Source organism: Natrix helvetica (genome assembly GCF_964273705.1).
Source record: "Natrix helvetica genome assembly, chromosome: 6".
Lineage (NCBI taxonomy): Eukaryota > Metazoa > Chordata > Lepidosauria > Squamata > Natricidae > Natrix > Natrix helvetica.
Genome location: NC_138553.1, coordinates 5,831,574 through 5,854,524, shown reverse-complemented (window position 1 = coordinate 5,854,524; position 22,951 = coordinate 5,831,574). Strand labels below are relative to the sequence as shown.

Genomic DNA, 22,951 nt, shown 5'->3' with positions numbered 1-22,951 from the left:
GCCCACACAGTCACATGACCACTGAGCCACGCCTACCCAGCTGGTCATTAGGGCAGAGAACCAGTCGTTAAATTATTTGAATCCCACCCCTGGTTATATTTCTTCATCCTTTAAAAAGACATGCATATATGAACAAGAATTCCATAGCTTGCTTTTTTTTTTTGGGCTGAAAAATATAGGAAATTAAAGGTTTAAGAAAAAAAAGTTCAAACTTATTTTTTATATATATATAAAGCCACTGGGATCGGTTTGTCTGTTTAAATGTGTAGACTGATTACTCAGTTCACTGAATAAATCTCTTTCAGTTGTAGAACGGGTCCATTTTTCAGTTCAGGAAAAATACACTTCGGATTATTTAAGTAATGAAAAATTCAGGGAAGTCTATATTCGCATCAGTGCTTTGCAAGGAGGAAGACAGTAAGGACAGCCCGAATGTATCACTTGGCTGTTGAGAAGGCTGTTTTAATTTATAGAGGTCTATAAAATCATGTAAAAAGGGGGCTGTGTTAGGCCCGAGGATGGAACGTCCCCAAAACAGGAAGGAAGGGCTAGGAGAAAAAATAAACCAGATTTAACTGGAGTTTTCATTTACTTATTGCAGGAGAAGGATGTGGAGGAACCTAGAGGCGGAGGTAAAAGAGGAACGAGTCTCGAATCCCTAGGTAGCCACAAGAGGACTAAGCCCAACCCTCCTTGAATTCTATTGGTCCTTCTCTTACTCCAAGCAGGGGCTAGCAGTTAGTTGAGAAGATTCTTGTACTGTACATAGGGTTTTCTTTTAGTAATAAATGAGTTTAATTGGACCTTCGCATGCGAGCCTGATCTTTCGTGCCTGATATTCTTAAATATAGAAACTATACCTATATTCATCTTCCAATCATCCATCCATCCAAAAATCTTGCCTTTATTATTTTTCCACAAATAATTCAAGCTGGCAAACATATCCCACTCACTTTCTTCCTCCTGTTTTCCTCACAACCGCCACAACCCTGTGAAGTGAGTTGGATTGAAGTACTGGCCTAAAGTCACCCAGCTGGCTTTCATGCCTAAAGTGGGACTAGAACTCATTGTCTCCTGGTGACGGGCCCAAAGTCACAGGACCAGTTTTCATACCTAATGTGGGACTAGAACTTGTGTTCTCCTGGTTTCTAGCCTGGTGCCTTAACCACTGGACCAAACCGAGATTATTTGCGTGGACTTTATATTTCCTCCTTTCTGCCGCCTTGAGACCAGGCTGATGTCAACCCTGAAGATGACCTGACCGAAGCCATCTCGGAGCTTCAGTGTTTGCCACATTGGAGCTGAGGGATAGGGAGGGGTGTGTGATTAGAGATAGCTGGGGTTTTGTAGCCAAAATAAAATGCTTTCTCTTGGGAACCAAGGACATTCTCACAGCGGGGTAGAGGAAGGCGGAGTGAGGTCACCAGGCAACCAGGCAGTGCTTTGATTGGACCATGCGAGGGATTGTTTGGGGTTGGGGGGAAACTTTTATTTTTAATTAGGTGAAAACCGTGGGAACCTTCAGAGACGGTTTTCACCAGATCTGTGCCAATATGATATATCCAATAAAGCAGATATATCCACCTGCCTCGGAATCTTGCTTGCTATGGGATTATGACTTGCAACTTTGACCACTGATTGCAAGCAATGTTTTGAGAAATGACTGCATGCAGACCAAGCGCTCCAATTTGGACACTTTTGTGTTCAGATCTTGTCTGTACGCTTCCAGGGTGGTTACAATAGGCCAACAGCACACAATCCTAGGTAATAAACGACCACTCCCATATCATTTCTAGGTCGAAGACTACAACACCCAGACGTCCCACAAGAGTTCTCCCACATGACTTCAGGAGCGGAACGTGGCCTCCTCCGCCACTTACCAGTGATACCAATCGTCACAGTCGTCACACCCAATCATCGGGCTGCCATCGTCCGGCTTTTCACAACCGGGACAGATCCATATCTTGTTGCCCCACTCATCTCGGATCTGGATGGATAGAAAAGGAAGGAGAAGCTGAAGACTCAAATGGGCAGAAGTCTCATTTCATGTAGGTTTCTTTCTACGTGTGCCACAATAGCTATCTAACATAGTTAAAAGGCAGTGGGGATGGATTTCCACATTGGGGGGGGGGGGGATTGCAGACTACAGGAACCAGGAGCACCAATTCAGGTGACCTCTGAGGTCACAGATAAGCCTCCAAGAGGCCTCAAGGACCCTCTGAAAGGATGCAAATGACCAGCTGCCTTCAAGGATTATCAATCCTTCCGTTCCCCACCGTCCGGTCAGAGCTGAAGAAGCTTCTTGGATGAGAAGCCAAATGTCTTCAAAAGAAAAAAAAAGAAAGTCCAGTGGCCTCCTGAAAAAAGCACCTTTGGGATATCTAACACAATACGTCTTAACCTTGACAGCTTTAAGCTGTGGTCTTCTGGGAGTTGAATCCACGCAGCTTAAAGTTGCCAATGTTAAGAAACACTGATTTAATAGCTCAAGGATGTGGGGTGGGGGAGAAACAGAAATATCCCACCACAGCTATGATAGTGCAGTGGTTGGAATGCAGTTCTGCAGGCTACTTTTGCTGACCACCGACTGCCAGCAGTTCGATTCTCACCAGCTCAAGGTGGACTCAGCCTTCCACCTTTCCCAGATTGGTAAAATGAGGACCCGGATTGTTGGGAGCAATAGGCTGACTCTGCAATCCGCTTAGAGGGGGCTGTAAAGCGGTATATAAGTCTAAGTGCTATATGATTTGAACAAACACGGTATGAATGCAGGCATGCAGCCTTGGATAACAATATCAATAGTAATATATTAGATTTACAAGGACACTAGATCAGAGAAATTCAAGGCACGTTACAATGGAAAAACTCAATAAAAACAAGAAAACACATAAAATAAACAACTTCCTGCTTTGGAAGGGTAAAGAAAAATAAGCAATTCCAACCATTCTTATTCATTACTCGGAGAGTTGCAGCTCATGGCTTGTTCAAAAGGCAAACTTGTTAAAGAAGACCAATCTCCATAAAGATTCTCAGTCATCCAGGTGGAGTTGTCTGAAAGTTGAATAATTGCAACTGAATTGTCTTCAGAGGTAATGGGTGCTCCGTCACTGGAGGTTTTTAAGGCGAGAAGGGACAGCCACTTGTCTGGAATACTACAGGGTTTCCTGCTTGAGCTGGGGGTTGGACTAGAAGACCTCTAAGGTCCCTTCCAATCTGTTATTCGGTTATTCATATTATTCTAGGAAGTTGGCTCATTCTGGGAGCTTAATTCCAGAACGAGCCAAGCTGAGCCTTGACTGGGATAATGTTGGATACCACCTCTGATGTGCTTGGTTATTTCTTAAGCACATCAAGTTGCTTTCTGAAAGAAAAGCAGAGGTCTCTTTCAGAAAGCAACTTGATGTGCTTAAGAAATAACCAAGCACATCAGAGGTGGTATCCAGCAGGTTCTGACCAGAGAATCAGTAGTGGAAATTTTGAGCAGTTCAGAGAACCGGTAAATGCCACCTCTGACTGACCCCATCCCCATATATTCTCTGCCTCCCCAGTCCCAGCTGATCGGGAGGGAATGGGGATTTTGCAGTAACCTTCCCCTGCCACGCCCACCAAGCCACGCCCACAGAACAAATGTTTGAATCCCACCATTAAAGCACATCCCAACCAGGGAGGGGATTCACTTACTTTCCCTACCGGTTCGCAAATATGAGTGCGCGCATCCATGCTTGCGCCGGTCTTCCGGGCATGTGCTTTGATCATGCGTACGGCTCGCATGCATGCGCACAGCTTGGAAAACTGCCTAAAGAGGATGGGGTAGAGCAGGGGCAGGTGGCCCACCCACCTGCGATTTCCACTACCAGTTTGGGCGAACTGGTCCGAACCGGCTGAATACCCCCTCTGATCCCAACCATTGGCTCCAGTTGCCAAGGGTCTGTCTCAGGCTTGCTCATCCTGGGATCCACTGTTTGTCTTGGTCTGTGAGTTCTGCCCTCCACCCACACCGAGCCAAACATCTTGTTAGCCTTGGATAACGGGACCGGTAATCTGAATCAGAACCGAAGAAGCTTCTTGGATGAGAAGGGAAACGTCTCCAAGTAAAAACGAAGGAAGTCCAGTTGCCTTTTGGAAAAGCACCTTAGGGGACAACCGTGACCAGGATGGCTGAGAAACTCCACAGACGCGTCATTTGATGGCTTGGAAGACGCCAGAGCTGGGTTGGCGAAAACCAGACTTCCCAATTGGAAGCTGAAACTGGTGACCGCCCTACCATGCTCTCATTCCATTCATTCGTTCGGCCGCCTCCCTCCCTGCCTCCCAGAAGGCTGCCTTGGCAATGTATGCGTCTAATATATACAACACAAGCATTTAGGTTGCTGGGTTAGTACTTATTAGCCAAAGCCATCCAACTCAGCTCACTGATAAGATCAAGGGTATAAAAAAATAGTTACTGAGTAACTTTCCATTCCTTTGACATTTGTCACACTACGACATTTACCGAAGGGTAAGGGAGGGGGGGGGGAGGAGAGGGAGATGGGGGGGAGAGAATATGAGAGAGAGAAAGAGAAAGAGATGGAGGGTGTGTGTCCGTGAGAGAAAGAAAGATGGAGAGTGATAGAAAGAGAGTGAGAGAGAAAAGTGTGTGTGTAAGAGAGATGGAGAGTGTGTGTGAGAGAGATGGAGAGAGAGAGAGATGGAAGGTGTGCGTGTGAGAGAGAGAGATGGAGAGAGAAAGAAATAGAGAGAGAGAGATGGAGAGTGAGAGATGGAGGGTGTATGTCTGTGAGAAAGGAAGATGGAGAGTGAGAGAAAGAGAGAGATGAAGTGTGTGTGAGAGAGAGACACAGAGAGGGAAAGCAAGAGAGAGAAAGCAAGCTGAAGTGTGTGTGAGAGTGAGAGAGAGGGAGGGAGGGAGAGAAAACAAGAGAAAGAGAGAAAGATGGAGAAGAGAGATGAAGTGTGTGTGTGTGAGAGAGAGGGGGGGAGGGAGGGAAGGGAAGAGAGATGGAGAGAGAAAATCAGAAAGTTTATAACACTTTGTAAGAGGCTGGGAGAGGCAAGCTCTTCTGTTCATTTATGGTGCACATTCATACATGCTACTAATTACGTTATAATTGAAGCAATCCTATTTTGGACAAAATGGACAGTGGAATTCTGGCTTCTGTTAGAACTTAATGGTTTTATGAAAGGTCTTCTCTCCTTCGTCAACATAGGAGAAACTTTCCAACACTTTGGCCGTTCAGTTTTAATGGTCTTAAATCCATTAACTTGGATTTAATCTGAGCTTAAATATATGAGTGTCAGCTTATTTTTAGTTGACAGATGAAATGAATGTGAAAAATCACACTCTAAATATAGTCAACTATGAACATATATAAATACATTTCTCCTGCATAGGTTTTCCTGTTTTGCGACGGCTTCTTTCCTAAGTTGAGGGGAAAAAAATAAGCAAAAGCCTAAGGAAGCAAACTGAGAGTTCAGCAGCATATACATTTCATAAACATTTATTTAATTTATAGGCTGCCCGTCTCACCATCGAACGATTCTAAATAAATAAGTAACAAACAGCCTGACTATATGCTTACATTTCCCCTTTACGCCAGGGATTTTGCCATTGATAACCTAAGCAAGCTCTTATGTAAAATGATACAATTGCCTGGTAAATTACGTGATAACATGATATAAAACCATTGTTTTTAATCTAAAATGGTTTGCTGGCTAAATCTTCAGGGGAATGGGTTTGACCATACGATGAATCATGAACCTGGGTTTACATGGATGAATTCATGCAAACATGTATGTCAGCAAGGAAATGACTGTTTTCTTAGTGCAAAGGTGTTGTGGCCCGCTAGCGGAGCTGGTGACAGACTCAGACAGTGAGGAGGTTGGGGAGGAACATGGGCCAGTCCTGGAGGCTGGGGAAGGCTCTGATGAGGGCTCTGCGTCGGAGGCAGAGATGGGACCAGGGCCCTCCGACAGTTATCAGCTGCCTTCGGAGTTGGAGATTAGTGGGACAGAAGAACAGCTGGAGCCTGTTCCCAGTGTGCGCATGCGCAGAGTTTCCAGGAGAAGGGAACAGTTCAGGAACAAGGGTCGACTCAGGAGTAAAGCCACAAGTGGATGATGAATGGGTCCCTCCCATAGGGATAAAAGAGGAGCGAAAGTGAAAGGGATCTTGGAGTCCCAGTGGACAACCATTTAAATAGGAGCCAGCCGTGTGCAGCAGCAGCCAAAAAAGCCAACACAGTTCTAGGCTGCATCAACAGAGGGAGAGAATCAAGATCACGTGAAGGGTTAATACCACTTTATAATGCTTTGGTAAGGCCACACTTGGAATACGGCATTCAGCTTTGGTCACCACGATGTAGAAAAATGTGGAGACTCTAGAAAGAGTGCAGAGAAGAGCAACAAAGCGGATTAGGGGACTGGAGACTAAAACATAGGAAGAACGGTTGCAGGAACTGGGCATGTCTAGTTTAAGAGAAAGAAGGACTAGGGGAGACATGATAGCATTGTTCCAATATCTCAGGGATTGCCACAAAGAAGAGGGAGTCAAGCTAGTCTCCAAAGCACCTGAGGGTAGAACAAGAAGCAATGGGTGGAAACTAATCAAGGAGAGAAGCAACTTAGAACTAAGGAGAAATTTCCTGACAGTTAGAACAATTAATCAGTGGAACAACTTGCCTCCAGAAGTTGTGAATGCCCCAACACTGGAAGTCTTTAAGAAGATGTTGGATAGCCATTTGTCTGAAATGGTATAGGGTTTCCTGCCTAGGCAGGGGGTTGGACTAGAAGACCTCCAAGGTCCCTTCCAACTCTGCTATTGTATTCTATTGTATTGAAAGGGGAGGGGAGTTTGCATGAGACAATTAGTTCAATTCATTAGGATGAAGATCTGTTCCTGACTTCTTGCCAAGTATTGTCTGCTACAGCGTGGCGTTTGGAAGATATCGGCCTGGCAATTCTCCAAGCCTGTAGTTGTGAAATCTCATGAAAGACTGTTGGCCGGGGACTTTGCTGGAGAGGAATTCCTTTTAACCTAAAAAAAAAAAAGAGGTTTTATAGGACGAAGAGTTGGCTTCATGATCTTGGGAAGCCTAGGTCAGAATACAGTGTCTGTATTGAACCATTGATAAGGCCTGGGGCTTTTTGGCCCAGCTTTGATTCCAAGCCTAGGAGGAAGTTTTTCCCTGGAGAGTTTACCCACCAAGAAAGTTCCACCAACCAACGAATTCTGACATACCTAAGCCAACATTTCAGAGATTTCTCACTGACCGAAAGCTGGAATTGCATAAATGCCTAATGGAAGGGGAAAGAATTTCTGTTTAATAACAACGGCTGGGATTTAGCTTGGATGGAATTAATATGGAAAACCATCTCTCCAAGGTAAAGTATTTGCCGCTGGATCGCCTCCAGAAATGACGGCAGATTTACTAAACAGGAAAGTTCTGTTTGAGAAGTCTAAAACTTGAGGGCACCACGCGACGCCAGTCCAGAATCGGCAGACAAAAGAGTTTTTAACATGCCAGGCAAGTTATTTTTGGTGCTTTTCTGCAGAAGAAGGAAACAGTAACTGACCTACAGAGATGATCCCCCCCCCCCAATCAGAAATGGAGTAGATTGCACAGTGGAGGAATGTATGCAAAAGTTGGATGGAGGAGCAGAGATGGCAAAATTAGAATAACAGAGTTGGAAGGGATCTTGGAGGTCTTCTAGTCCAACCCTCTGCTTAGGCAGGAAACTGTGACCAGCCCGTTTCCATTTCAATTCTTTTACTCTCTTGATGGCATCGTATGCTTTTGTTTTTCTGTAAATCCATGTTCAGGTCTTTCTATCTTTAAATTTAAATTAAATTTAAGAGAGTTGGAAGGGACCTTGGAGGTTTTCTAGTCCAACCCCCCGCTTAGGCAGGAAACCCTACACCACTTCAGACAAATGATTATCCAACATCTTCCTATAAACCTCAATGTTAGACCATTCACATCTTCTGGAGGCAAGTTGTTCCACTGGTTAATTGTACTCACTGTCAGGAACTTTCTCCTTAGTTCTAAGTTGCTTCTCTCCTTGATTAGTTTCCACCCATTGCTTCTTGTCCTATCTTCAGGTGGTTTGGGGAACAGCTTGACTCCCTCTTCTTTGTGGCAGCCCCTGAGATATTGGAATGCTACTATCTGTCTCCTCTAGTCTTTCTTTTCATTAAACTAGACATACCCAGTTCCTGCAGCTGTTCTTCCTATGATTTAGCCTCCAGTCCCCTAATCATCTTTGCTGCTCTTCTCTGCACTGTTTTTAGCGTCCCCACATCTTTTCTACATCGTGGCGACCAAAACAGGATGCTGTATTTCAAGTGTGGCCTTACCAAGGCATTATAAAGGGGTATTCGCACTCCACGTGATCTTGATTAAATCAGAAGCAAAAACTTGAAGGCTAGGACGAAGGAGGGATTTCCTAACGGTGAGAACAATTAGCCAGGGGAACGGCTTGCCTCCAGAACTTGTGGGTGCTTCATCACTGGAGGTTTTTAAGAAGAGATTGGACAGCCACCTGCCTGAAATGGTACGGGGTCTCCTGCTTGAGCAGTGGGCTGGATGAGAAAGACCTCCAAGGTCCCTTCCAGCTCTGGTCTGATTCTGAGATGCATCAATTGTAACCTAGCCCAGGAACATAGGTTGCTGGCTTAGTAGTTCTGGCCAAACTTGATCCAGCTCAACTAACTAACCAGAACGAGGTATAAGGGAGCCCTCCTCCCTTTCCTGGCTGTGAATGATGGGAGCTGTGGGGGCTGCTTCCTCCCGGGGACGTCGCATTGGGGAAGGCTCCCCTTGTGTATTTCAGTAAAGTTCTATCTGATCAAGATGAAGGCTGATTACATTTGAACTGCAGTTGAATCTGACCTCGAACGTCCTGTTGGGCCAAAAGTCAGCCCCACTGTGGTTTAGTTACTCATTTCTGAAAAAGCGAGGAGGGAACTTCTCTCTCTCTCTCTCTGTCTTTTACACTCCCCTTTTCCTATTTCCTGCCTGTTTTACTTTTTCAGACCAATTGCACTTTCGGCTACATATACAGGGAGTGAGTGGTGGGTTCCTACCACTTCGGCCCTGTTGTGCTGAACCGATAGTGGTTTGGTGGCCTAGGTTACTGGAAACAGCAGTGACCCAGGCCTACCACGCCCCTCAACCGGTTCTCCTCTGGGGCCGCCATCTTAATTTTTGGTTCTGCGCATGAAGTAGAACAATTGGAATTGCACATTTTGTTTCTTTTTTTTTGCTCATGCGCAGACCTATTTTTGTGCACATGCGCGGAGCATCTGTCTGGCGTGAGTGCGAGCGAAGCGAGCGCACGTAAAATTTTTGCATGCACCAAACCGGCAGTATTGTGGGAGCAATATGTGTGTGTGTGTGTGTGTGTGTGTGTGTGTGTGTGTGTGCGTGCATGCATATGGTATATATATGTACACACACACACACACACACATATGCTGCTCTTGTTGTATTCGGGTCTTTCCCCATGTAAGATTGAGATTGTCTTGCCAACATTTCGGTGAGGTCTCACTCGCTACATATATATTTGTTTTCGTAGATTTTCACGGTACAGGTATGCAGGTCTTGACGTAAGATTGAGAGTATCTTGGCGACGTTTCGACGAGGTCCCAGTTGCCATTTTCAGGCTGGTGCCTTCAGCTTTGCTCGCATAAGCACGCTTTGCTCGCACAAGCACGAAGCTGAAGGTACCAGCCTGAAGATGCCGAGTGGGACCTTGTTGAAACGTCGCCAAGATACTCTCAATCTTACACGGGGAAAGACCCGAATACGCCAAGACCTGCATCCATCCATCCATCCATCCATCCATCCATCCATCCATCCATCTATCTATCTATCCGTGTGCACGCCCACACACAGATATATATATATTAGCATGCATATATTGCCTAATTAGCATGCTAATATATATTAATGTGCAATATTAATGCAATATCAGGGGTTTTCAATTCAATTGTATAGAACGCGAAGGATGTGTTCTTGTGTTTTATTTTTATAGTTATAGTGTACAATGAAGATGGCACTTAATTTCGTTGTACGAGGTGCAATGACGATAAAGTAATGTAAAAAACCTAAACTAAGCACAAGAAGCCAATTCCTAGCATAACTAAGAATATGCTTCTACCGTAAAGATTGTTGTTTGAAAGAGTTGCAGTTAAGAGGAGTCCAATTATTATCCTCTAACTTAAATAACATTAGGAAGAAAGTATCGTATTCTTTTAACTGCATACCTCTGCATCGCCTGTGATAAAGCTATATGCTTTTTACGAAGCTTCTTTCTATCTGTGATATCGGCTCATCTTAAAAGTCGTTTACACCCATATGCGTTTGATAAGTATCAGAGGCAGCGCATATAAATATGCATTGTTGAGTTATAAGCTTTTAGAGGCCAGCATAATGTCACAGGGATTCAGGGATTTGCATTCCTCCTTTCAAGGCGGAGCAATTCTAATAATAATCAAATTTCATCATTCCAATAACCTGGCAATGGAATTTTATTCCCTGGAATCTGTGTAAGGTTAAACCACAACAGGTTGACAATACTTGGATCCTGAAATTTACCTTGGGCGTTACAAATCTATCACGATGAAGGTTGACTTTTTATTGGGGAACTAACCGATAACCTGGCGTTGCCCGGGTATTTATTTATAGGGGGAAAATGTCCAGAGCAAACATAATTTCTAATTATGGTAGAGGGAGCCTCCTTGTGGAGTACTGTGAAGCCGTTACCATGGAAACTCCACTGTGCTGTAGAGTAGAAGCCATTTTACGGCAGTACAGTAGAAGCCATTTAAAGGCACAACAGGCTGTATCTTAACAGAACACATATCCCGAGGGGCGTTAGTGGTGTCTTACCCCCACAGTATTTGTTTCCATAGAGTAAGTCATCTGTGTATGAAGTTTGGTTGAAATTGCTTGAGGCATTCCAGAGATATGCTAGCGCGCGTGCGCACGCACACACACACACACACACACACACACGCACAGAGCTGTTTTTATATACAGTATATAGATTATGGAAATAAGAATCAAAATCTGATCAGTTCAGGTGCTCAGTCAATGAGAAACATTTGTCCCACGTACCTGTTTTGGGAAATTACTCAACAGAGCAAACCTTTTTTCTGTTTTACTCACAACTCACTAAAAAAAAAACCTTTCTGCCACTAGTTGTTGGGGTTGTTTTTCCTGATAAGATCACTTTATTCTTCCCCTGAGTTCAATGTGGTTCATACTGTAGGTAAAAGGCAGGTGGCTTTTATCAATGACTTTGTAAGGGAAGAACATTAAAGAGTATTGGCAGCGAAAGTAAACTTGGGCATTGTGTTTTCTCCTTCGCAAGCACTCAATATTGAAGCGTTTCATCGGAGAAAATGTTCCACACGAGAAAGCCAACAAATACTTAATGACCAAGCTGTAATTTATGAAAAGGTATCAACTTGCCAGAAATTATTCTGAGGCTCTGAGGAAATCTAACCTCTAACATCCAGGTTTTGTTACTTTCCTCGGAACTAGACATGATAGCAATAGCACTTAGACTTATATATCGCTTCACAGTGGTTTACAGCCCTATCTATGTGGTTTTAGAGAATCAGCCTTTTCCCCCCAACAATTTGGGACCTCATTCTACCCACCTCGGAAGGATGGAAGGCTGATTCAGCCTTGAGCCGGTCGGTCAGGATCAAACTCCTGGCAGCGGGCAGAGTTAGCCTGCAGTACTGTACTCTAACCACTGGGAAGGAAAGGAAGGAAGGATAGCAATAGCACTTACACTTATATACCGCTTTACAGTCCTCTCTTAAGCGGTTTACAGTCAGCCTCTTGCCCCCAACCACCTGGGTCCTCATTTTACCCACCTTGGAAGGAGAGAAGGCTGAGTCAACCTTGAGCCTGGTGAGATTCGAACTGCCAAACTGCTGGCAGCCGGCAGTCAACAGAAGTAGCCACTCTAACCACTGCGCCGCCATGGCACTTGGACTTTGGTTTCCCAATTCTTTTATAATTGGTCCCACATATCATCATTATTCTAGTCATTATCTATCCACTGCAGGATGAAGGCCTTTTCCTCATGGTTGCAACCAATATGAGCTTGAACTTCCTTTTGCCAATTGGGCCAAAATTACTTGCTGATGTCGTCCATCCATCTTGTGTTAGGTCTCTTCTGTAGACACTTTCGATCAAGTGGGATCCATTCCATGACCATCTTGGTCCACCTGCCATCAGATCTTCTTGTTCTGTGACCATTTCAATTATTTTTTACTCTCTTAATGGCATCCCATGCTTTCGTTTGTTCTGTAAATCCATGCTCAGGTCTTTCTATCTTTAAATTTAAATTAAATTGAACAGAGTTGGAAGGGACCTTGGAGGTCTTCTAATCCAACCCCCTGCTTAGGCAGGAAACCCTACACCACTTCAGACAAATGGATATCTAATCTCGTCTTAAAAACTTCCAGTGTCGCAACATTCACAACATCTGGAGGCAAGTTGTTCCACTGGTCAATTGTTCTCACTGTCAGGAAATCTCCCCTTAATTCCAGGTTGCTTCTCTCCTTGATTAGTTTCCACCCATTGCTTCTTGTCCTGCCTTCAGGTGCCTTGGAGAATAATTTGACTCCCTCTTCTTTGTGGCAACCCCTGAGATATTGGAAGGCTGCTATCATGTCACCCCTAGTTCTTCTTTTCATAAGACTAGACATATCCAGCAACCACTCTTTATATGTTTTAGTCTCCAGTCCCCTAATCCTCTTTGTTGCTCTTCTCTGCACTCTTTCTAGAGTCTCCACATCTTTTCTACATCATGGTGACCAAAACTGAATGCAGTATTCCAAGTGTGGCCTTACCAAGGCATTATAAAGTATTATTAACACTTCACGTGATCTTGATTCTATCCCTCTGTTGATGCAGCCTAGAAAATGTGTTGGCTTTTTTGGCAGCTGCTGCACACGGCTGGCTCCTATTTAAATAGTTGTCCACTAGGACTCCCAAGATCCCTCTCAGAGTTACTACTATCTTGTCTTGTGATGCCCAGCATGGTTCTTTGTGCCGTTCGTAGCTTTTGTATCTATTGTGAGGTTATTGTCCATGTTTCACCAGCATATTTTGGGGCACGCTGATTGAAAACTTTTCTCTTCAAACATAGGGGGAGGTTGTTCTGGACAATTACATTTAGCTTGTTGAATGCCTGCCAGCCACATTTAACACATTGTTAATTTCCTTTATTGTATACGGTGACGCTGTGGCTAAGATGCTGAGCTTGTCGATCAGAGAAGTCGGCAGTTCAGTAGTTCGAATCCCTAGCACCGTGTAACGGAGTGAGCTCCCGTTAACTGTCCCAGCTTCTGCCAACCTAGCAGTTCAAAAGCATTAAAAATGCAAGTAGAAAAATAGGGACCACCTTTGGTGGGAAGGGAACAGCGTTCCGTGTGTTTAGTTATGCTGGCCACAAGACGACGGAGATGTCTTCAGACAGCGCTGGCTCTTCGGCTTTGAAACGGAGATGAGCACTGCCCCCCCCCCAAAAAAATCGGGAACAACTAGCTCATTTGTGCGAGGGGAACATTTACCTTTACCTTATTACCTTCCACTGAGATACATTGGTCTTGCATATATACATGTTTTAATGATGTATCAAAGTATGATTGCGAATGGAACCACTGGAAATAACAATAGCATTCTAGGCTTATATATTGGCCCCATAGTGCTTTATGGCACTCTCTGGGCAGTTTGCCAAGTAGATGCATTATTTGCATATTGCCCCCAACAATCTGGGGTCCTCGTTTTATTGACCTGGGGAGGATGGAAGACTGAGTCCATCTTAAAACTGTCAGGATCGGACTCCAGGCTGTGGACAGAGTTTGCCTGTACTTAGGGTGCGATGGCTCAGCGGTTAAGGATGTTGAGCTTGTCAGCTGGAAAGCTGACAGCCCAGGTTCGAGACCCGAGTGCTGCGCAACGGGTGAGTTCCTGTTCCTTGCCTCAGCTCTCACCCACCAAGCAGTTTGAAAGCATGCAAATGCGAGAAGATAACTAGATACCACTTCAGTAACAGAGTCACAGGGTTTCATGTGGCTTTGGTGTATAGCCATGCTGGTTGCACGATCACGGAAAATGTTTTCAGACAATGACGGCTCCCTCGGCTAAGAAATGGAGATGAGCAGCGTTCCCTAAAGCCGGAGACGACTGGACAGGAAAAGCTTCATTATCTTTTACCTTCTACAGTGCTCAAACCACTCTGTCACCAGGCCTCCCGCTGGCGTTAAGGATCACATGAAAACATTTAAGGAACCCAGAAGCTGGGATGACGACATGTTCTCAATGAAACAAGCCCACTTACCACGTAATTACTGACGGTCTCTGTCACGACGCTTCGAACGGGGACTTTGGAGCTTCCCATGGCAGACGGTGCAGGGGAGGATGGTGGTATCAGAGCTGTAGCAAGGGCAGCAGGAGGGACCGGGGGGACCACCAAAGGAGGAGGAGGTGGAGGGGTGACGTGGACAGGAGCCGGTGCTGGGGAGGGAGGAGGCGGAGGCGTTTTGGGTCGAACCAGGAGAGGTAACGGTTTAGGCTCCGTAGCGGGCAACACTTTGCTGATGACACTGTCGGACAAAAACAGAAAGAGTGGACACAGCATTAGACAATTCATTCAATGAAGAAAAAAACGATGCACAGTTAAGGGGGGAGGAAAAGACGTAATTCTGTTCAGGAAGTAGTAGCAGAGATTCATAACGGCATCAAAGAGAATAATGGACGGAAATTCCAATACAGGTACCGTAGTCCTCGATCTACGACCACTTTACATTGCTAAGCGTGCCAGGTTCACGTAACAACCCCAACTGAGCAATGGCGATTCACTTAACAACCGTGGCAAGGAAGGGCACAAAATGGGGCAAAACAAACAACGGCCTCGCTCAACAACAGACATTTTGGACTCCACTGTGGCCATTAGTGGAGGAGCACCTGCAATCCTTTCTTCCCTTCTAGTCTGACTGCCTACGTGTGTCTTGCTGGATAGAAGAAGAAGAATCAGGACAGAGCTGAGAGGGACCTTGGAGGTCTTCTAGTCCAGCCCCCTCCTCAAGCAGGAGAACTTATACCATTTCAGACAAATGACCCTCCATTCTCTTCTTAAAAACTCCAGGGATGAAGCACCAACAACTTCTGGAGGCCAGCTGTGCCACTGGTTAATTGTCCTCACTGTTAGGAAGTGTCTCCCCAATTCCAGGTTGCTTCCCTCCTTGATTAGTTTCCATCCATTGTTTCTTGTCTTGTTTCTAGTGTTTTGGAAAATACTGTAAATTGTCCCCCTCTTCTTTGGGGCAGCCTCTCAAATACTGGAACACTACTATCAAATCCCCCCTAGTCCTTCTAGCAAACCCAAATCCTCCAACTGCTCTTCACACGTTTTAGCTTCCAGGCCTTTAATCACCTCAGTTGCTCTTACAATACAATAATACAATACAATACAATAGCAGAGTTGGAAGGGACCTTGGAGGCCTTCTAGTCCAACCCCCCGCCTCGGCAGGAATCCCTATACCGTTTCAGGCAAATGGCTATCCAACATCTTCTTAAAGACTTCCAGTGTTGGGGCATTCACAACTTCTGGAGGCAACTTCTGTTCCACTGATCAATTGTTCTAACTGTCAGGAAGTTTCTCCTCAGTTCTAAGTTGCTTCTCTCCTTGATTAGTTTCCACCCATTGCTTCTTGTTCTACTCTCAGGTGGCCTTGGAGAATAGTTTGACTCCCTCTTCTTTGTGGCAACCCCTGAGATATTGGAAGACTGCTATCATGTCTCCCCTAGTCCTTCTTTTCATTAAACTAGACATACCCAGTTCCTGCAACCGTTCTTCGTATGTTTTAGCCTCCAGTCCCCTAATCATTTTTGTTGCTCTTCTCTGCACTCTTTCTAGAGTCTCAACATCTTTTCTACATCATGGCGACCAGAACTGAATGCAGGATTCCAAGTGTGGCCTCACCAAGGCATTATAAAGCGGCATCAACACTTCACGTGATCTTGATTCTCTCCCTCTGTTGATGCAGCCTAGGACTGCGTTGGCTTTTTTGGCAGCTGCTGCACACGGCTGGCTCATATTTAAATGGTTGTCCACTAGCATTCCAAGATCCCTTTCACAGTTACTACTACTGAGCAAGGTATCACCTATACTGTACCCGTGCATTCCATTTTTGTTGCCTAAATGTAGATGTAAATGTATATCTTCTTTGCACTTTTACTAATGCCCAAGGTAAATGTCAGGATCCTGAATATGAACACTTTTTCTTCTCCCAGCTTACCATTTCGCTCGGAGAGCAAACCACCACCAAAGTCTCTAAAACCTGAGCTGCAAGTATTTTCTATTATTTCAAAACGGCAACTCTTGTGTTATTGTTTTACTCTGACGGCGATGAAAGCAATAACCCTTAATTAGGGTAAATAATATTACGCAGGATGTATATTGTACGCAGCAGGCGACTATTAATTGCTGCCTTCTTCATAATATAAAGCAGGATTGCATTGCAATATATAAACAGAGCAGCTAGATTCCATGGGCTAGCATGGAATCTATTCAGAGTGGGACAGGTAGGCCCAGCAGTTACCTCCAAATGTACAGTTGAAAAAGAAAAGGAAAGGAAAGGAAAAGGAAAAAGAGGAGGAATCTTGGAGGTTGTAGTCTCAACATTTTTGGAGGACGTCAGATTAAAAAACAATCCTTTGGAGAAAGAGCAGCTAAAGTGTACACAGGTAGTCCTTGCTTTATGGCAACAATCAAACCCAAAACCTCTGTCGCTAAGCAAGACAGTTAAAGTGAATATTGCTCCATTTTACAACCATTCTTGCCACCGTGGTTAAGTCAGTAACGTGGTTGTTAAGTGAATTTGGCCTGCCCATTGGCTTTGCTTGTCAGAAGGGGGGCAAATGGGGATCATGTGACCCCGGGACACTGCCCCGTTGTAAACAATGAACAAGGGGTCCAAATTTGGATCGCAGAGATGCTGCAACGGTCTTGAAGCATGGAAAAACGGGCCTAAGTCACTTTTCTTAGTGCTTTGTAGCTTCGAAACCTCACTAAACTTCCCTTCAAGATTGCAAGTGAATTTTGTTTTATAAGGGATGGTACCTTCGGCATATCAAGATGGAGAATTTTAAAGAAGCTCCAACAGGCAAGACGATAATGGGCGTTCATTCGCCTATTGGGAAACTTTTATTTTTCTATGATTATCTAATTAGCATCTTGATTACGTTTGTCTACATAACACAGCCTTGGCTTAGGAGTGGAAAGAAGGATTCAGGATGAACTTAAGAAAGACAGGAAGGTAGAATAGAATAACAGAGTCGGAGGGGACCTTGGAGGTCTTCTAGTCCAACCCCCTGCCTAGGCAGGAAACCCTATACCGTTTCAGACAAATGGCTATCCAGCATCTTCTTAAAGACTTCCAGTGTTGGGGCATTCACAACTTCTGGAGGCAATTTCTGTTCCACTGATTAATTGTTCTGTCAGGAAATTTCTCCTTAGTTCTAAGTTGCTTCTCTCCTTGATTAGTTTCCACCCATTGCTTCTTGTTCTACCCTCAGGTGCCTTGGAAAATAGCTTGACTCCCTCTTCTTTGGGGCAGCCCCTGAGATATTGGAACACTGCTATCATGTCTCCCCTAGTCCTTCTTTTCATTAAACCAGACATTCCCAGTTCCTGCAACCGTTCTTCCTATGTTTTAGCCTCCAGTCCCCTTTGTTGCTAGGTGGCCAGAGCCGTTGTTTCTGCTACTAACCAGTGTTTCTGTTCACGTGCAGATTCCCCAAAGGACAAACTAAAACAGGCCAGAAAAGACTGGAAAGCCATTTGTCTGAAATAGAGCAGGGTTGGACTAGAAGACCTCCGAGGCCCCTTCCAAGTCTGTTTTTATTCTGCAGTTATTGCGTTAAGCTTTGAAAAAGGGACAAAACACTCAAACCCTGTTTGCTGTGGGCTTTGGAAGGACAATCGCCTTAAAAGCCAACATTTGCTTTGGGTGGTGGCGGTGGTAAGTAAACAGAAAAATGCCTATTAAAAAGTAATAAAAGACTTTCCCTAAAAGATGAGAAGGGCGACAATTAGTTCCCGTTGACAAGACTGTCCCCACAGCCCACTGTGACTGTTAAAAGAGGGTAAAAATTTGGCTGCATCTTATACACTGAATGTAGCCCCACTCAGCCACCAGCCCCAACCCTTTGGCCTCTGCCTCCCAGCAATTTACCTCTTTGCAGCAAACGGGGGCTTGCGGAAGCTTCAAAAAGCTAGAGCAATCTCGGCAGCCTCGGAGAAATGGAAAGTGAAACTTGCCGTTTGCTCCAAGAGGCAAATTGCTGGGAAGCAAAGGCAGATTTTTAAAATTTCCTTGTGCTAATCAGGTTGTTTCCTGCAAGGAGGTGAGTCAACAACTATAAATGCCTATGGAACGTTCAAATTATTAGACTTGTTTTTTTAAAGACTGCTTTATTATTGTTCTAGACAACTTAACAAAATGAAGACGCTTTTCAAAAGAAATGCTGGATCTGAAGAGGCCCAGTGCTATTGTTTTAAAAAGTGCTATTCTTTTAAATAGCAGAGAATAACTATACTCCCAGAAAGCACATCAATTTTAACAGCATCTGTACAAGTATAGTCTGAAATATAACACTACCAACAGTGTATATTGTCAGTGCTGTTTGTTGCAAGGAGGCAAATTGCTGGGAGGCAGAGGCAGATATTTTCCCCTTGTTTTCCTCCCCAAAATCTAGGTGCGTCTTATATTTTGGAGTGTCTTATACTCTGAAAAATACGGTAAATGTTCTCATTATACAGGACTGCGGTTGGCTGAATGCTAGTGAGGGTAATTAGGGTCTCCGCTCAATGTCCCACGGACTCGTGCCCCATACGCAAAAGAAAACTAGTGGTATACTCTCCTTCCGACCCATCAAATATGGATCTTCCTATTGTCAGACGCAGGCGACCAAATCCACTTGTGAAAAAACCAAACTCAACAACTTTATTGTGTTCTACCTATATTACAAGAAACTTCCCGGCCTGCTTGGCTTCCTTTAGTAAAGTAGAATAAAATATGGACTAAAATATAAGAATGAAGACGTGGCATAAAAGGGACAGTTGGAAGCTTGCTTAAAGGGACAGGGAAATGTCATCAGCCTTCGACCACAACATGTTCCAGCAAACGTCCCTATGTCAAAAGTCCAAAACCACAAGGTTCAATTAAAGTTCGCATAAAGACACATAGCCAGTACCTATGGCCCAAGACAAAAGGAGAAGTAAGACCCCATCTCCTTATAAGGCTTTTTCCTCCAGGTAACCAATAAGAAATGAGTTAAGGGTTTCCGTGTTACACTGCCTTTGAGAATGTATAAGAATGCGTGCTTCGATAATGAAGGTTGTTCAGAATTTGCAATGCTAGCCATGGGCTAGCTTTCTGAACCTGGCTGCCAAATAAACTCCTCCTGTATCCTGAGAAGTCTAAGTCTGTCATTTTCTGCAACATTAGGAACAACCAGATAGGGTTCCATGGAGTTTAAGGGTGGAGTCAGGCTGAGGCCTCTTGCAGCTGCATAATGATTCTAGGCTAGTTCCCTGCTTGACTCCTCCTCCCTGCTTGGCTGGGAGTTTTTCAACACCTACTCTTTATTTAGGCGTCGTATGTAGAGAGCAGGCCACCAACATCCACGGCTTTCGTTGCCAAACAATTTTGGTTGGGGTATCAGGGACTGCTTTGACAATTCCTCCTCAATAGTAGAATAGGTAGCCCTCAACCTATGACCACAATTGAGCCCAAAATTTCTGTTGCTAAGTAAGACCGTTGTTAAATGCCCCATGTTACAACCTTTCTTATCACAGTTGTTAAGTCAATCACTGTGCTTGTTAAGTTAATAACACGGTTGTTAAGTGAACCTGATTTCCTATTGGCTTTGCTTGTCAGAAGAGGGGCAAATAAAAAATGAAAATCCAAATTTCCAAATTTTGATCACAGTCCAAATTTTGATCGTGGAGATGCTGCAATGGTCCTGAAGTATGGAAAAACAGACCTGTCACTTTTCTCAGTGCTTTGTAGCTTCGAAACCTCACTAAACCTCCCTTCAAGACTGCAAGTGAATTTTGTTTTATAAGGGATGGTACCTTCGGCGTATCAAGATGGAGAATTTTAAAGAAGCTCCAACAGGCAAGACGATAATGGGCATTCATTCACCTATTAGGAAACTTTTATTTTTCTATGATTATCTAATTAGCATCTTGATTAAGTTTGTCTACATAACACAGTCTTGGCTTAGGAGTGGAAAGAAGGATTCAGGATGAACTTAAGAAAGACAGGAAGGTAGAACAGAATAGAATAACAGAGTTGGAGGGGACCTTGGAGGTCTTCTAGTCCAACCCCCTGCTCAGACAAGAAACCTTACACCACTTCAGACAAATGGTTATCCAACATCTTCTTAAAAACTTCCAGTGTTGGAGAATTCACAACTTCTCTAACATTACTAACTTAAGTGTAAGTTAGTAACACGGATGTTAAGTGAACCTGGATTTCCCATTGGCTGTCTTTGTCAGGTCACAGAAGGGGATCACATGACCCCAGGACATTGCAACCGTCATAACTATGAGTTGGTTGCCCAGTGTCAGAATTCTGATTATATGACCATGGAGATGTTGCAATGGTTTTAACTGTGAAAAATGGTGATAAGTCATTTTCCCCCAGTTCTGTTATAACTTCCAAGGGTCACTAAATGAATTGGTGTTAAGTGGGGGACGATCTGTACAGTTAGTCCTCGACTTACCAACAGTTCATTTAGTGTCCATTCAAAGTTACACCACCACTGAAAAAAAGGGACTTATGACTGTTTTCACACAGCGCCCATGGAAAGTCATGATCAAAATTTGGACACTTGGCAGCTGGTATGTATTTATGACCTTTGCACTGTCTCGGGGTCACGTGATTCATGACCTTTTGCGACCTTTTGACAAGCAAAGTCAAGGGGGAAGGCAGATTCGCTTAACAACTGTGTCGCTAACTTAAACAGCCGCAGCGATTCACTTAACAACTGTGGCAAGAAGAGTCCGTAAATGAGGCAAGACTCACTTATCACATGTTTCATTTAGCGACAGAAATTCTGGGCTCCATTGTGGTCGTCAGCCGAGGGCGACCTGTATTCATTTCTGTCTGTTTCCTGCTTCTGTTCTCCAATCCTAAACATCCACAATCTCGTCTCCTCGCAATTCTCCATGGGGAAGGAGTGACTGACAGGCCGTATTTGAAATGTTTATTTAGAGAATGTGGCCTAGTTATCTCGGGTATCATTTCCACAATCTAGCTGCCACTCCCTTCAGCTAATAATGTTCTCCAGGAGTAGAAACTGCCTTGCCTTGCGCCACTCGGCTGCGATGGGGCAACTTTCAAGAGGGGTGGTAGCCTTATCGTCCTATCTGAAGGCAGGAGATGAGAGGTGGCAATGCATGGCAGGTAAACCAAAGTCAAATCATTTTAATTATTTCTGTTTGTTTCTACATCATCACCTGGAGACCGCCCATTTCTCTCTCACAGAGCGTTGCTTGAGTCTTCCCTTGCTTAGATGAACTTCAAGACTCATTTAGAAACTTAGGTCAAAAAATAAACAAATTACGAGCTAGGGAGAGATAGTCGTTGGGAAATGACTACTACGCCGAAGACTTTCACAACCAGAGACAGCAAGATAACACCTGCCAAGCAGCCGTAGAGGTACACTCTTCTTCCCTTGAATGTACATGTAGTCCATGGCAGATTAAAATAATGCCTTGCCCTATCTAAAAGAAGCATCCTGGTGCAAAGGAAGAGATACACTGAATTCTGACATGTTCTGGCTGAAGGGCAGCAATAGCCATAGAAATACACTTACAGCGAGAATTGCATTGGAAAAATGAGGAAACTCCTACAGATGAAAATATAATTTAAAAACTATTGGAATGCACAGAAATGGATAGGTTGACACTAAAGATAAAGGATAAGGAAGGTACAAAATATTTTTTAACATGGGATTTGTTTCATCGATGGTTGGAGAACAGAGGTAGAAATTGGAAGATGAAAGATACCCACCATATGTACAAGAAAAGGATGATAGATTATCACTATATATAAATAAATATTACTATTATTATGAATAAGTAAATTGATCCAGACAATGCACTGTTTTTAACTTATTGTGTCTATTTTAGGGGTTTAAAAACTTATATTTATATTAGCTTTGTACAGTTCTTTTAATTGCATTTTAACCTCTTCCATGTCAACTGTACATATTTAACTTTTTTATTGTATTTTGTTATATTTTGAATGGACTGTACACCGCCCCGAGTCCTTTTTGGGAGAGGGGGCGGTCTAGAAGCATCAAATATAAATAAATATAAAATAAATTAAGTACTTATGTATACCAAAGAAAAATGTATGTATAGCCTGTGGCTTAGTGGCTAATACATCTGCCTAATATGCAATACAGCCCAGGTTCAAATCCCAGTAAGGGTATGGCTAGCTGATGAGAGCTAAATAGCTTGAAGTAGATCTATACTAGTCTCACTTTATTTATCTGCACAAATACAACACACACACAAACACACACACACACACACACAAGAAAGAAATACACAGATTAATATACCACCCCATAACGCTTTCTCTGACTGGTTTACAATGTCAGTTTATTGCCCCCAGCAATCTGGGCCCTCATTTTACCAACTTTGGAAGGATGGAAGGCTGAGTCTTGAGCTAATTAGGATCGAACTCCAGGCTGTGCGCAGAGTTTGTTTGCAATACTGCATTCTAATCACCGTGCCACCAAGGCTCAGATTTCAATTAGTACGCCAGGAAAAGTAAAGAGTTGTCTGAAAACCTGGACATTAGAGTTAGACTTGAGAGTAGAGGTAGTCCCTGACTAACAGCCAT

At 43.9% G+C, this 22,951-nt stretch overlaps 1 protein-coding gene across 2 annotated transcripts in view; it reads right to left on the bottom strand.

Annotated features, from left to right (window-relative positions):
* Nucleotides 1–22,951, bottom strand: part of TAF3 (TATA-box binding protein associated factor 3) — a 185,213-nt gene that overhangs the window by 3,106 nt on the left and 159,156 nt on the right. For both annotated transcript variants that reach the window (XM_081958070.1, XM_081958069.1), the window contains exons 5-6: nt 14,365–14,629; nt 1,881–1,987 (exon numbers count right to left, since the gene is read on the bottom strand). In XM_081958070.1, the coding sequence (XP_081814196.1) occupies nt 1,881–1,987; nt 14,365–14,629 (372 nt within the window). The remainder of the gene's footprint in view (nt 1–1,880; nt 1,988–14,364; nt 14,630–22,951) is intronic.